The sequence below is a fragment of the Amblyomma mixtum genome, chromosome 4 (genome assembly GCF_055824585.1).
Source record: "Amblyomma mixtum isolate Tamu chromosome 4, ASM5582458v1, whole genome shotgun sequence".
Lineage (NCBI taxonomy): Eukaryota > Metazoa > Arthropoda > Arachnida > Ixodida > Ixodidae > Amblyomma > Amblyomma mixtum.
The window spans coordinates 39,116,061-39,131,699 of record NC_143015.1 but is presented as its reverse complement, the minus strand read 5'-3'; the positions used below and the strand labels follow the sequence as shown (position 1 = coordinate 39,131,699).

The window sequence follows — 15,639 nt, the reverse complement described above, 5'->3', positions numbered from 1 at the left end:
TAACGCAATTCTCTCGAAGTATTTCTTCGGTGGTTTAGGCATGTACCAGAACATGCAAATTAACGAGTGATCAGGTTTGTTAGACCATGGGTATTCCCAAGATTAAGCAAATCCTGGGCTCTCTGCATTATGCTATGGGAAGTAAATGCAAAATTGAAGATGAATACACGGTTTCCAAACGCCCACCTCTGTTTTTCGCACAAATATCTCTACTTTTTCTAGCGAAGAAGCTCTGTGAAACTTGTTTGTTTCGCAACACTAAAGACTTTTGGAACGCTTAATTAATATTGCGTTTCAGCATTTGCTTTATCCAGGCCGAAAATCTGGTGCTTCCAAAACCACATCACAGCACCACCAGTAGTTAGCTGCAATGCGCAGTGTGTAGGGTACTGCTCTCTTTTTTTCGTTTCAAGGCTTTTCGTAACGCAATGTCTGCTCCACCAAACATACCACCTGACACACGCACTACAAAAGTGAATGCTGTGAACCACTCCTCTACAAACCAAATTGCAAATATTGCAGCTCAGACACTTTAGCTGCACTGCAATTTCCGATTGCCGTGTGTAGTAATCTTTTTGACGACGTTTTTTTGTTTAGGTTAATCACTTCTTTCTGGCTCACCCGGGAGAGTTTGTCCATTTTTGTTACGGCTGCTGCTTCACCCAGGTGAATGTGTCCATTCTTGTTACGGCTGCTGCCCGAACAGTCGCACAAATCATCAAGGACAACTTTGGCTTGGGCAAACAAAAATGTCTTAGAATCTGTCCAGCTTCTCCACGCCGTATATGAGCTTCATTCCGTTCTGTTTCATTGCGTTTCAGCGTTGGCTCTCACTTGGCCTCGCCTTCGGCTGCGGAAATGTAACTGAGAATGCAATTAGTGTGGTATATAGTAATTTACTCGCCACGTCTCACTTGAACATCGAAAATATTCCTTTGAATTCATGGAATTTATCTCGGCCTAGTCAACTTCTTTGCTGCAAAGAGGAAACGTAATGCCCTTTCGACAGTGGCAGCATTGTGTGTTTCATTCGTGTTATCACTTTTGCATTATGTGATGCGTGAACTATAAGCTTGTTAGCAAAATTCCTCTCAGCAGAGAATATCAATCCCTCGCGGGAAAAGAAAAAACTTAGCCGTCCGTACTCACAATGCATTTCGCTTTGTCACTGTACTTCTTCTGCACCATCCTGCCACTGGAATACTCACAATTATACAAACAATTAACTGGTAGTTTCTCCTAAAAAGGCAAGAATATCAAATCAGATATTGCTGGAAGATCAAATATTACTAGAGCGCAACATCAATTTGTCGAGAAAGATTGCTTGGTGGAAAATGAATTTCAAGCATGTGCAAGGCAGTCGGCCCACTTGGTGCCGAAGCAATATGCCTGCGCTTGGTGACCCAGCATCTCAAGTATTTTAAAGTTCTCAGTGGTGACAATTCCGCGGGGCGCACTTTAGTAAACGAAAAGAAACTACATGCAGCACGGAAAATCATTTTTCTGTGGTATAATTACAGACGCTCAAAGTTTATTTGCCCTACGCTACTTAATACCTTCTGTACACTGATAAATTTGATGAACATCTAGCTTAGAAAGGGAACAATAATTGAGCTAACTTTTCATGCCACGCGAAAGCACAGAGCTACCATCTTCATTTAGCTGTGGCGGTCATTTTAAATTCATCTTATTTAGTTTATTGGCCTGCGCAACAATATGACCTTAGTGATTGCACTAAACATTGACTAAACTTAAAGTATGACTGATGCCTAACACGATTTAAACACTTCAAAGTTATCACAAGAACCATGCTTGACAGATGTTCCATTTATAAACGTCTACTAAACATGTAATCCCGCGACAAAACTTCTAATCTGCCTTATGGCCATAAAATATTCAGCGGTACATTGATGAAACGATAGCTAAACAAACAAGAAGGATGGTCTGGTACGGCGCTGAACTTTTCTGCCATGAATACATTCACTGCGCACAGTCCCAAACGAAAACATAACTCCATGATGCCGTTGCTGTGAAGAATTGACATACGTAATAAAAATTTTTCTTTTTTTTTTGGAGGGTGGAGGGAACCTTCGGGAAGGTTTTTGATACGTCATAATGCACGCCTATTTATTCTTGCCTCCTAAGAAAATAATCATGCCTGCCCTTGTTAGTGTCGACGATGCATTTACCAGCTGTTTTAAATGCCAAATAATCCGAACAGGCACTGGAAAGTTTTTTTTAGCGTTTACTTACACCACGAAAGAGACACTGAATAAATTGGTTTTATCCGGTAGTCTCCTTCGCTAACATAAATACATAGCAGTGTGAGCATATCCCTCCGTGGTGTTATTGTACATGACCAGGTGGATGCAAGGAAGGCAACTATGCGTTCATGAATACAGGTATTGCAGCTAAGAAATATATAAAAACTGGTCTCTCATTCGTTCTTACAGATGCCACTCATGTGAACGGAATGCATCCTGAAACGCCGGCTGTGGAGAGTCCCTCCCGGATCTAAAAAGTCCGTCAGGGCTGAAAGGTGTACTAAAAAAGAGAAACATATCGTACCTGTTTGTTCCTTCTCGCAAAGAGCCTCTCATGGCATCGCAAATCGGGTTCTGGAAGGTAAACAAAAATCGCTAGGACAGAAGAAATAAAATCACGTATAGCTCCGACATTCGTCAAATCCTATACGGGGCAGCAATTACTTTTTGCACTGAATATCAAAAGCATTCGCCGTGCCGACTGAACACAATCTGGAAATTTTCTTCGCCAAGGCTGGATCCACACCACCTGCAGTTTCAACCAAGATGCCCCATGTGATATCGCGCTCAGTATGAGCTGCAACGTTCCAGATCTGGCAGACGCTCAGTTCTCGAAGCAGTGTGAACAAAGCGGTGCAGGACAATAATGCCATTAGACGTCAATGCAAAAAGGAAGTAATCTGAACGTTCTTGCAAGCTGCATACTAAAATGCTAGAAAAATCACTGTTTATACCGCACTACTTATCAAACCTGCCACAGCACGTTCTCTAAAGGTGTCTAAGGTACCTTCTCTTTAGCTGAAATAGCAGCGGGAAAGACGGAAATCTTGAGTGCATGAACTTGAAGGATAAAAACGAGTGAAGCTACAGACCACTAACCTAGGTTTTGACCAGGAAACTTCTGGTCCGAGCCACTGCGTTCATCTTTGACACGATTATATAGGCCCTTATGTCAGGTGGAGAACGACCACAGCAACGGTGAGATGTGGTGTAAAACTGGGAAGGGTAGTAAAACTGCTCACATAGACTCAAAACATCTCTAATACGACTGGGGAGGCTGCGACTGGGGATATGGAGGCGGTAAGTGAGCTTAAATCGCCGTGTTATCACCGGTTCATTAGATTGTCTGAACTTCTAGCCAGCCTAGTTACAACTCTTATGAACTAAAGATTCTGCAGTTATCCTTTAATACTCCTCCATTCAGGAACTACAGATCTATCCGTTTCCTACAACTTTGAAACATTAAACGCACGGAATTAAACATCTCCAACGAAGGCTTAGAATTTCACCTTCCAAGTAAGAGTTCTTTCAAGTTTAAGCACCCCACCTACCCATTCTCCACACATATCACCGCGTCCTCACCCCCCTCTACTCTCCCGTGCCAACCTTGCGGAGCCTATATACTCTCTGTCACCTCCATTTCCCGCACAAAGAGAAATCCTGTGGTCGAAACTATGGTAAAGAGATTCGGACATAGCTCCCGTCTGTCGTTCAAGTTCCTACACTGTTTCCTGCTTGTTAAAATAAAACAATCCCTGTACGCTCTTTCTTAATAAGCCGTATTACAAACTGTCTCATCATCAACTGGGTTTTCGCTTTTATTATTTGAATGTTTACTAGCTCTAATTTGATGCGACACAATGAAAACTGCGCCGTGATGTTCAATGAATTAACTAAAAATTACCTCACAGAGAACTACGAATCCCTTATTCAATCAATCAATCAATCAATCAGTTTATTCTGCACTGCAAAGACAATTTACAGATTCAGGCCTGCCGAAGCCTCATTGGGCTTGTATGGCAGCGCCTGGCAGGTAGCGGCAAGACGCGTGGGGCGATTTACAAACTAAGATTAGCAGAAAGCAACAGAAAAATAGGAACACCAAAAAAGTGTTCAAACACATCACACTTCACAGTTAACTGGAAAAGACGCTGAATCCACTAAACTACATCAACAACAAATGTATATCAGGCAATGTAGGCGATGGAAGTCCAGGAATATGACCATGAAGGGAAAGACGAGACAAAACAGGCGATAAATTATACCAAAAAACGAAGTTAAAGGTCAGATGAAAACAGATGAACGCAATAGTTTTTTTAGTTTATAATTTGTACTCACAAAAAATGCGCTTGACGGCAACACATTTAGTGACGAAGGAACATAGAATGCACGAGTTCTTTTACCATAGCGAGTGGAGCAGCGGGGAATACTATATCTCTCTTTTAGTCTGAGAGATCTACTCGGAACATACTCAACTTTATACGCACTTTCCCAAAAATGTTTGAGTACAACCGTTTCAAATAAGACAGGATTAAAGTTTGGGAGCCTTAGAAAACTAAAAACATCACATTCCTTTGGAAGGTGCAAATCGTAAACCGTAAGAATTCCAAGATAAGTCACTATCAAACAGCAAACCGAGATATTTTACGATATTTTACCCGGGAAGCATAAACCAGAGGCGTACAGGAGCACGGGGCATATGTAAAAGTACAGACCGGTCAAGCGTCAATTTCTTTAAAGGGTTACGGAAGCATATCAGATTTGTTTTCGATACGTTAATGTTGATAAGACGTTGATAAGTACTTTGAAGATCATTGATAGCATGAGAAAAGTGCTTGAAAGTATTAGGGCCCTTTTGGAGCGCAACTCTGAAGCGCCCGTTCATGTTGAGCGGCATCACCGCCGTCGGTGTAACCGAGCCAACCCATAAACAAATAAATCAAAATGAACAACTGTGACTTGGATTCGCACCGGCGGCGCCGCGAACAGGTCAGCTTGGCTGGGCACTGCACGAGAGCAACAGGATGTCGCCGCAGCCAATCACGCCTGGTGTTGAACTGCGGCACTCCCTCGCGCTGTGCATTGCACATCGTCTTCTTCTTCAACTAATACTGGTATAGGACTAATATGCACATTCTCGCGCGCTGTGCAACGCCCAGCATCCTCTTCATAAACTGATACTACTTTCGAACTGGTATCATCGCCAGCCGTATTGACGGCTTACCAAAGCAAAACCGTGAGCCTACAGACACTCAGACATCTGGCGAGCTGCTCTGAAATTTCGTATTAGGACTAATCTTAATCGTACTTAGAGTTTCTTTTTGTTTTTTCAGCAACAGTTTGAAATCTTTGACAATTAAGCAACTCCAAACCCCTATAAATCAGCTGATTGCCGCGCAGTCCCGCCTTTTAGACGAACATTCAAATGCAATTCATTCATGCAGATCACAACAATTTGTGGTGGCGTAGGATGTGATGGCAAACCAAAAATAAACTAAAATGCTAAGTCTCTTTCCCGTAATGGGGGGCTTTTTAAATTAACCGTTCGCGGTGCCCCTTTAAGGTCGTTAGAAAACACCTAGGAGCGAAGATGGAAGTGTACCGAATGCTCTTGGCTCATTTAAGTGAATGTAGCTGCACTGTTTTAGACAAAACTGACAGAAAAATTACGCCCGTGTGGTACTCTATCAGTGGTACCACAGTGCCCTAAAACATTATGAGGAAAAATTCCTTCAAGGCATTCTGGGTGCAATTAAAAATGACAATTCGTGCTCCATTGCCTTTCGTACGCCCCTGAATAAAATACGCTGAATCTTCGTATTATTTGTATGGTAAGCATGCTGCGATACTGAGAAAGGCAGAAAGGCATATAATAGCTTACCCTCTGTGGTCGCCTCTTTGGTGAGTTCGTAGTACTCTTGTGCTGAAAAATAACGTACATTGTAAGCATTCCATGTCTGCATCCTTACCTCCAACTAGACGTATGCGTCCCGTCAGAAACATCCTCCACATTTAGTAAGAATCGCAACGCACAACAACCTTTCGGATATAAAATATTTTTTCTGCGCCAAACATAAAAGCCTATTATGAAAAAATATAAGGCTTAAATGCATATTCGCGATTAGGAAAACTAGAGACTTGCGAGCGAGGCCGTAAGCTGAAACGTTCTTAAGGTAGAAAAATAAAACAAACCAAAATTAGCATAATCAAAACATAATTAGAAGCAAAACAAGAAAAAGAAAGTGTTCGAGAGGCGCCCATTGCGCTCTATAAGATTGGTAGGCTTTTCAAGTGGTGCCAAGTTTCAAACAGTAGCAGATATTGGCTACATTATGCGTCAACATTCGAGACATAGATAGAAGATAAAACTTTACGCCAGTTCTATCAACAAAGGTGACAGTTTCACCGGGTACCTATAGTTTTCTAATTTGTGCAAGAATTTCTTCCGGCCTTGTGCTCGGTCTCCGACAAAATGGCATCCGACAAGCTTTCCAGTCCAGTACAGCTTCCTACAGTTTTAGCTCCTTCCAGTCGCGAAGACTCGAGTGCGAGTGATTGCCAGAGCAGTGTCAACGTCCCTGTGATGCTTTTCACTTTCTTATGATCTAAAATCGATTCATTTGCTGCTAGTTCTGGGTTATTGTCGATGCTGCAGTTTTTTAGTAAACCATAGTGCTTGAATCCCTGCGTACGTGTTTAGACAACTACAAATGCTCCAAGATCGTGCTCATTATCCTAAGTAGCATTCATTGCATCCTTGGCAAATCAAAGGCCTGTTCCATTGATCTCCAATTAACCCAGTCCTGCGCTAGCGGTGGCAACGCCATTCAAGCAAGTTGCCATACCTGACCAAACCTCCTCCGTTTCCCTTCCCTTCCGACCCACTATGTCAACAAAAGAGATGCTTGGTTATCTCCAATCCGCATTGACCGTCAAGCCGAACTACATTTCCTCTTCTTTGGTTGCGAAAATATGTATCTCTGAACCTATTTTTTTTTTCAGCAATCCGCTCTACGTTCTTTCCGTTTCCAGTAACCACCGCTGCCATTTTCCCTTCCCAATCCCAGTTCGCTCACCTCTAACAATTTGAAGCCCTTTCGTTACCCTTCATGTTTCTCCTGATAAGTCACGACTTGCACGATCCTATTGTTATATATACTCTTATTTTAAGGGATTTAGTAACTTGCTATCTAATCTATTGTACGTTTCTCTAAACGTAGCGTTTCCTTCTACCATAACGCGCTCATTTACGTCATTATTGGCGTCACATATTTAGACATCAGCGTAGGGTCATGTTTTCTCTACATCCCAAAACGGTCCCATGGGCAAGCTGTCCTAGTTACGCACATTAAAAACCTTTAAAAACTGTTTTTCACCCCTCGAAAAGGCCCCCATGTGTGCTTTTGTTGCCCCCTCCAAGTACAGCTCTTAGGAGAAAGTGGTAAAATCTTTTTCGTCTTCTGACTCAAGAGGTTAAAAATAAATACCTCAGTTATACTGAATGTTGGTTCTCAGGAAACCCTTCTAATAAAACAAGTGTTCAGCGAAGCTGTACTCGCGAGCTGAGTACCCACGCTTTATAACAAAGCCACTGATGGCTAATGGTAACGAATAGTGCATACATCAAGCATTGTTCATGTGGGCTAAATACACCTGTGGATTTTATCAAAATTAGCAGAGAAAAAAATTTGCTTCAGTTTGACTTGCCTTTGATCTGTATATTTCGTTATTCCGCTTTTGTTTCCAAGCAATAGCTATTTACATAATGCCCCGATTTAAAAAAGGAGGTGGTAGTGTATGATGCCTTGGAAGAGCGATTATTAGCACGACGTCCGTTTCAGAATAGAGGGAGGGCCCACAGGCTGGAAGCGACGCCTCTCGGGGCAGCCAGTGATTTTGCAGCAAATTGGCGGCCATGATCGTTTTATCAGTGGCAATGGCGGCCACTGGTTGTACGTATAGTATCATGTGGAGTACTTACGTCCACTATCTTCCTCGCCTTTAAAAAAGTAGTCCATGCCACCTTCTTGGGAGGGAAGTCTTTGCCACTGAGTGCGCCCTCCTGTGATCTCTGTCGCTTCCGCACCAAACACTATAAAATACAACAAAAGTAATATAACTATCCCTGTCTTACATTGAAATCTCTGAATTTATGGTGTCCTGTAAGAGACAGGCTAGCTCGGTCCTTAGTGAACTCTTACTGGCAAAATACATACACCCCCATTTTGCAGTTAACAGACGCCTAGCAATGCACCTTTTTTGTACTTCTCTAACGTATCTGAATAGAAGGAAAGCTTCCAATAGCGAATATGTACTGCAGAGACCAGGAAACGACGGCTCCTCAGAGATAAATACAAGACACTGAAGTCCCACTAATTTCCCGCAACCTTTCAGCAGGCGGACTCAAGAAAGAAGCCCACTTCACTGCCAAGTTAGCGCGATGGAATATTGCACAGGAGAGAGGGAGAAAGAAAGGTGAAGGCTATATTAAAGGTCAAATGAGGACATTGTAGATGTATTCTCTTCTTCCAAGCAGACAAGTATCAAATGGTCGATGTGAGCTGCTGAGATCAGCCACGCCCACCACTATGGAGGAGGGAGGTTGAGGTATTGTGATGAACTGATGGTTATGGGGCAGGGGCGTAGCCAGGGGGGAGGGGGGGGGAGGTCTTTTGGGGCTTCAGCTGCCCATGATTTTTTCGAGCTGTCATGAACCGCTGACCAAAAGAACCAGAGGCACCGGAAGTCATTCTGGATTTTGTCACCTAAAATGTCTTTATCAGACTAGAAAAGACATCTTGGCGCGAACATTGCTAACTCGGGTTGGATTTCGTGGCAAAGCCCATGCAACTGGAGTCACGTAACGCAAGCGTCAGTTAGCATCACGTCAATAACTGATCTTTATTCACCTTGCTAATTGAAAGCGCTGCCAGTCGGATATTGGTTATTTCAAGTTGCGGTATAATTCGTGGCTTTCGTTTGTCCTTCTCTTTCCTCGATCACACACTCCTTTCAATTGATTTGAATTTCAAGATAATGGCGCGTATGAATATTTTGGAAACAGAATCCCACCCCAAGAAACAATGAAAAAGTAGAAAACAGCACATTACAATGGAGTCTTCGCTGGTTGCAAACTCCTAAGAAATTCATGGTGCTCGACGCCGAGAAGACCCAGCTTATTTCCCGTATACGCGTGTGCTTAGAATTATTGCAAGATGCATGTCTTGCTATGAATTGGACACCTAAGCAGCGCAGTATTTATGCAGATCTAAACCAACTAGGTCCCACTCTTGGGGCATAATCCTAACTCGCTCTAAGCAACATACACCAAATGAGTTCGTTGGATTTCATAGATTTGAGCCGTGTCAAATATATATGACATGCATTGCTGTGTGGAATGTTTTACTCAGCATTAATTCAGTTGCCTCTCTTACATGAACATTTTGCAAACTTTTACCCTCAAACTGAATAGCGACCTGGGAATGGAAAAAAAAAACTATATTCCCTCTGTCGGAATTGCTGCTCACGGAAAGCGAAATGTTGTCTCTCGAAACAAAGGACTATCAGGCAGATGTTTTAAAAATTAAACTAGCTACTCCAATTACGGAGTTACAAAACTTGAGGAGTATATGAATTCATCAACGTTTCTTAATCAAAGAATGCCTAAACCGCATGCTTTCAAGTGAACATGCAGCGAAACTTACAGAGAAAGCAGGCCATCACTGTCCCTGGGAGGGCCATTCTGTGTGGAAAGGGCGCAGAAGTAGCGGGTAAAATGTACGGGAAAAGTTCAGTGAAACCTCCCGTCTCACAGCAGTCTTATATACCTGAAGATGCGATTCGCACCAGCTGCACTTATGCGCGACACTTTAAAGGAAAAGGAGTTTAAATCATGATTTCCGCATTCCGCGTGTTTCAAACAAAAAATAATTAGGTTCATCTTTATGACCAGTTCAGTGACCGCTTAATGTATCTGTGCTTACCCTTGCTTAACCTTTGAGGCCCCTGTTCCCTGGCGCAGGAACGCAAGGTATGTCTCGGAGCTCAAACATAGCAGAAAGTTTCATTCCTGGATGCTTGATTAGACTGCGGGAAACAAAACAGTGTCATTTCTTTTGTATTTGCCCGTCATCATACAATAGGTTCATTATAACATTCCAGAGCAGTTCAGTGCTCGGGAGCGATAAAAATTCTTTTGAGAACTTACACCTTTCCGTATTTTGTTGGTTTTTCTTTTCAGATTCCTGCTCAAAGGAATCAGGCCGTCTGTTCGGGGCTGTACTTTCCATCGTTATTTTTGGTCGCATAGTTAGCCCCTTCTATATATTCACAGATAACTGCTGTCAATTCATTTTAATTACAGCTGTCTGTTTTGTTGATAAAGAGCTGAGGAGAAAATTATGAGTGTTCAGAAGCAATGCAGCACACCGAAAACGGTACTAACGCAAAGAGATATTCAATAACTTCGAAATGCAAATCGCAGTCAGGAAACAGCGCGCTAATTAGACATGATGCATTAGAGTAAAGTAAAAAAAATGCATGAGTAGTGCAAAGAAAAGACTAAAAAATTAGGAGAAAACTATTACAGTCATACACCTGTGCCCGAATTACCAGCTTAACGGTATAGTATGCTTATAATTCATGTGGATCTCTGAAGAGAAGTTTGGTTTGTTGGGGTTTAACGTCCCAAAGCGACTCAGGCTATGAGAAACGCCGTAGTGAAGGGCTCCAGAAATTTCGACCACCTGGGGTTCTTTAACATGCACTGACATCGCACAGTACACCGGCCTGTAGAATTTCGCCTCCATAGAATTCAGCCGCCGTGGCCGGGATCGAACCCGCGTCTTTCGGGACAGCAGCCGAGCGCCGTAACCACTGAGCCACCGCGGTGAGTGGATGTGTTTATTTGGATCGAGGAGCATAAAAGGGACAGCGATCCCACTACAAAACAGAAAAAAACACATTACGGCGACAGATGTTGCCCGATGCGCACACATACAATCACAAGCAACGTAAGTGTCCAAAGTACAAGAGTTCAAGAGAGTCCATACGCGCGGGGGAAGCACGCGGGAGGAAGACTGCGCCCCAATTCCGCGCACAAAACATCGCGCACTACACTGACGCGCGACACTCAATATGCCAGGAGCCGCACCGTCACAAGGCCCCTGCTTGCGACGATGAAGCGGATGCTCCACCGTCGCAGGAACTCTTCTTCCGGCAGCGTCACCCTGTCTAAGCACGCCTGCTGGAACAGGCGTGCTCGCACTTGCTGCAACATCGGAAACATGGCCCGCTGGGGTCGGCTCTGCAAGGAAGAGGCGCCTCTCTGGCGCAACAAAACAATGGCGCCTACACACAGTAATAGCCGCACAAGCGTATCGCGCGGCCTATAGTGCGGGCGTTGAGAGAAACAAAACACATACGCGACATAAGTCGCCAAACGTTCTTGCCGCACTGCGGAAACCACGAAGAGGGTGCGATGCCCTACGCTGCGACGCGGACTCCCGTAGGCAAGGCCCTCCAGCCTCGCAGCCAGCCGAAGTCGCGGACGTCTGGTGGAAGCGCGTGAGACGCCAAGTCTCGCCACCGCACCCGCCTGCTCCGCTCTAACTTTTCAGGTGTAGCCTCCTGGATGGCAAGGAGCTCGCAAACGCGGGAGGCCTGCGTCTGAGAGACGTCCATCTCGGGCAGGGTAGCGGTGAGACTCGGCCGTCCGGCAGACATACCGGAAGAACCCCGGCTGCTGTTCGGCTGAAGCACCTATAAGGTAACCAAAAAAGAGGCGTCGTGACGTCCCGAGGAGGTAGGCGAGAAGACCTTGGGTAGTCAGTGACGTTGACCAGGTCGTGGACCCCTTCGACAGCGAGCACGCTGCACATTGTGCGCAGGTTGGGCAGGCTAAACCCGCCCATGCGCGTGGGAAGGCGGAGGAGCGCGCTACCGACAGTTTCCGTCTTTCCTGCCCAGAAAAAACTGCCACAAAGTGTGGCCAAACGACGCATTCAAGTGCGCGGCGGGCATGCAACGCGAGCGATGTAATAGAGCTTCGCGCGCACGGAAGATCTGATGATAAATGCTCGCTCCGACAGCGACAGGCGAAAACGCGCTGCTACTGCCAGACGCTGCTCTGCGGTCGCTCTCAACAAATGGATCATTTATGTCGGCCCGGTATGCAATTTGGTACCGCAATTACTTCACTTGTATACTTCATCATAACCGATCATAAGACGACAGCGAAAACACCGCCTCATAACCTCACTGCGTAGTCGCTTTTTTGAGGCCGTCCTTGCCATTAATTCTGTGTTGAAGCCCCAGCAGCGAGTGACAGTCTTGTATGAGTAAGCCTACTCATGGCAGACTTCTCGAATAAAAAAAAAAGCCTACTCATTTAACACACAGCCCGATGATTTTTAGAGATGCAATGCATCTCGACTTGCTCCAAAAGATACTGCGTCAAACTGGAAATAACTATTCTCTTCTTTTATACTGGTTGATTCTTTTTTTTTCCTACCATTTCTAAGCGTGCACTGTGCAGTAACAGGCCTCGAACTGTAGCTTCAACGGTATGGGCCATACTTAGCCTGATAGTCAGCAAAGTCACCTGAGTGCCGATTTGAAGAGGCACACAAATGTGCGGTCTAGGAATGTAGAATAGCCTACACTTTACAACGACGGCTAATCAAAATTAATTTATTTTATTTAATCGAATTCACACAGCGCCAGCAGGCATTGAGGCATGAAAGGGCGGGGGTGGGGGGGTTTGGGGTTCAGCTCTATCAGCGCATTACGTGACAATCACTAAAAAAGGCGTTTAACAGCAATTTATGTTACAGTTAGTCAACTGCACGGCTATACAGGAAGAAAGGCACAATGCAGACCTTTAGTACTGTACGTGACGCACACTCCTGCTTGGGTGGATCGTTTTGTTTGTGCGGCGGCAGTGTTTTGTAGCTTGAAGTCAATGTTCCGTGAATATGGCTAATATGTTGTAGCTTTGTCTTCAGCGTTTCAAAAGAAATGTGGCGGTATGGCGAAAAATTAAATAGAGGTGTCCCTTTCACCTGCAGATTTTGCAAGTAAACTGCGCGCGTCGATATCCAGTTTTCCGTACGGATCCCGGAGGCTATGCTGCACCTGCATTCACTTCACAACGGCGACCGCCAGTCCTTGGTTTGGACATCATGAGTTCGCATCGAGTGGCATAAAATTTTCAAAATTTCATGCCACTCAATTTTTCAATACTTTCAATTTTTAAAAGAGCTAGACAGTTAATAATCACTCTGAAAAAAATTAGAGGTTGCTGCGGCGACCCGCATTGCCAGATTGCGAAAGCATTGACGCCTTCTCGGCACTGGTCGCCTCTCTTTACCTCTTTTTATCATTTCTTCTTTTGTTTGTTAATTAATTTATTTAGTGAATTTGCATAATAACCTGAAGCTTCAATTAAAGACTGATCTATTTATTCCGATTATTACTTCTTTTAATCGATTATGCCTTGTTTGAAACCATATTGGTTTTTCGAATTTGGTGCCGTGGTTGCTTTGCAATATATTTGCTGATAATTAATTAATTTATAATTCTATGCCAATCAAGCGCTTTTCTTCGATTACTTATCATTCAAAATATACACTTCAATATATTTAAAACTTTATTCTCACTCCTTGCATATTTTTTCACTATTTTGCCGTCCGCGGCTGTTTTCCCATACACTCACTTTGCTCACTTCACTCACTAACTTTTCTTGTCCACTAAATTTATTGAAGTGCATTCTCTTGTGTCACTCTTTGTTTACATTATTTTTAATGCCCCTCCCCCCCCCCTGCCTGCATTGATCACAAATGGAGGCCTGAAGTATTTTGCAAAATAAATAAATAAATTACTTCGGATGTGTTCAATTTTGGGGAATTTCGTAGAGGTGCAGACATCAAGGCCAAGCGTACTAATTTTCGTAGACTCCCCAAGCAATACATGCGCACATTAGATGGATCCTGCATTGAAAACTTAGTCATCATCATCAGCTTGACTACGCCCACTGCAGAGAAAACGTCTCTCCTATGTCTTTCCAATTAACCCTGTACTTGAGAGGACATAGTAGTAGCGCTTAAAAAACAGGGACGACAGGGTAGAGAAAGACAACACGGGCTCTAGACATCAACTGACTTTAGACATCAACTGACGCTATCTTGCGTAAACTGCTACATCGGCCGAACCGGCCGTTGCATCAATGTTCGCCTCATGGAGCATAACAATTTGGCAGCTGCGATATTAGGTCCGGGACACTTGGCGGCACATTGCAAGCGTTGTAAACATGATGACAAAAAATGTACCCCTTTGCTTGAGCAGACACGTGTGATTTATGTCAGTGCAGATCAGAAAGAGCGGGAATTATTGGAAGCCTTTCTCATTCACTCGGAACGGCAAACCTGCGTGAGCAAACCAAATGTTTATCTGTGCACTAAAGATTTGTGGTTCTTGTATCGGGAAGTGCCATCACGCATGCTTTTCAGATGTTGGTTTTTTATGCTCCTGATTGTCGCCTATAAATTCGTTGTTGTTCTCGACAATAAAGTCAGTTGATGTCTAGCGCCTGTATTGTCTTTCTCTACCCTGTCGCCCTTGTTTTTTTCAGCGCTACTACTATGTCCTCTCAATCCAAACACCAACTAGCCCAGCTTTCTGCCTTAAACCCTGTCCTTTCCAGTTACGGCCATCGTATTCCCGTAATCTCCTGAATCTAACCCGCCAACCTAACTTTCTGCCGCCCCCTGCTACTCTTGCCTTCTCTTGAAATCCACTCCGTTACCCTTAAGGACCAGTGGTTATCTTGCCTTCGCATTACATATGCCCTGCCCAAGCCCATTTCATCCTCTTGATTTCGACTAGGATGTCATTAACCTGCATTTGGTTCCCTCACCCACTCCACCCGTTACCTATCTCTACATTTGACCTATCATTTTTCTTTCCATAGCTCATTGCGTTGTCCTTAACTTAAGCAGAACCATCTTCGTTAGCCTCCTCGTTTCTGCCCCATTGCTGAGTACCGGCGAGACGCAGCTATTGTAGACTGTTCTCGTGAGGGATATTAATAATCTGCTACTTATGGTCTGAGAGAACCTGCCATGTGCTCTTCACCTTATTCTTGTCGCCCCACCGCGGTTGCTCAGTGATTATGACGCTCAGCTGCTGACTCGAAAGACGCGGGTTCGATACCGGCCGTTGGCGGCTGAATTTCTGTGGAGGCGAAATTCTAGAGGCCCGTGTACAGTGCGAAGTCAGTGCACGCTAAAGAACCGCTGGTGGTCGAAATTTTTGGAGCCCTTCACTACGGCGTTCCTCATAGCCTAAGTCGCTTTGGGACATTAAACACTAATAAACCAGACCATTCTTATCCTTCTAGTTAATTCTCTCTCACGATCCGGATCTGCGGTCAGTACCTGCCCTAAGTAGACATATTCTCTTACTACTTCCAGCACCTCGCTACCAATTGCGAACTGCTGTTCCCTCGCTAGACTGTTGAACATTACTTTGATTTTCTGCGTGTTAATTTTTAGACCCCCCCTTCTGCTCTGCCTCTCTAACTCATTGATCATGCTTT

The 15,639-nt window shown here is 44.2% G+C and overlaps 1 protein-coding gene across 10 annotated transcripts in view; it reads right to left on the bottom strand.

The window, feature by feature from the left end:
* Positions 1 to 15,639, bottom strand: part of LOC149346285 (uncharacterized) — a 57,641-nt gene that overhangs the window by 23,359 nt on the left and 18,643 nt on the right. For 2 of the 10 annotated variants that reach the window (XM_089586364.1, XM_089586359.1), the window contains 5 exons: positions 9,749 to 9,786; positions 8,026 to 8,136; positions 5,926 to 5,967; positions 2,569 to 2,639; positions 1,150 to 1,239 (listed from right to left, as the gene is read on the bottom strand). In XM_089586364.1, the coding sequence (XP_089442490.1) occupies positions 1,150 to 1,239; positions 2,569 to 2,639; positions 5,926 to 5,967; positions 8,026 to 8,136; positions 9,749 to 9,785 (351 nt within the window). In that variant the 5' untranslated portion in view covers position 9,786. The other 8 variants (XM_089586362.1, XM_089586363.1, XR_016292370.1 and 5 more) reach the window with 8 other exon arrangements.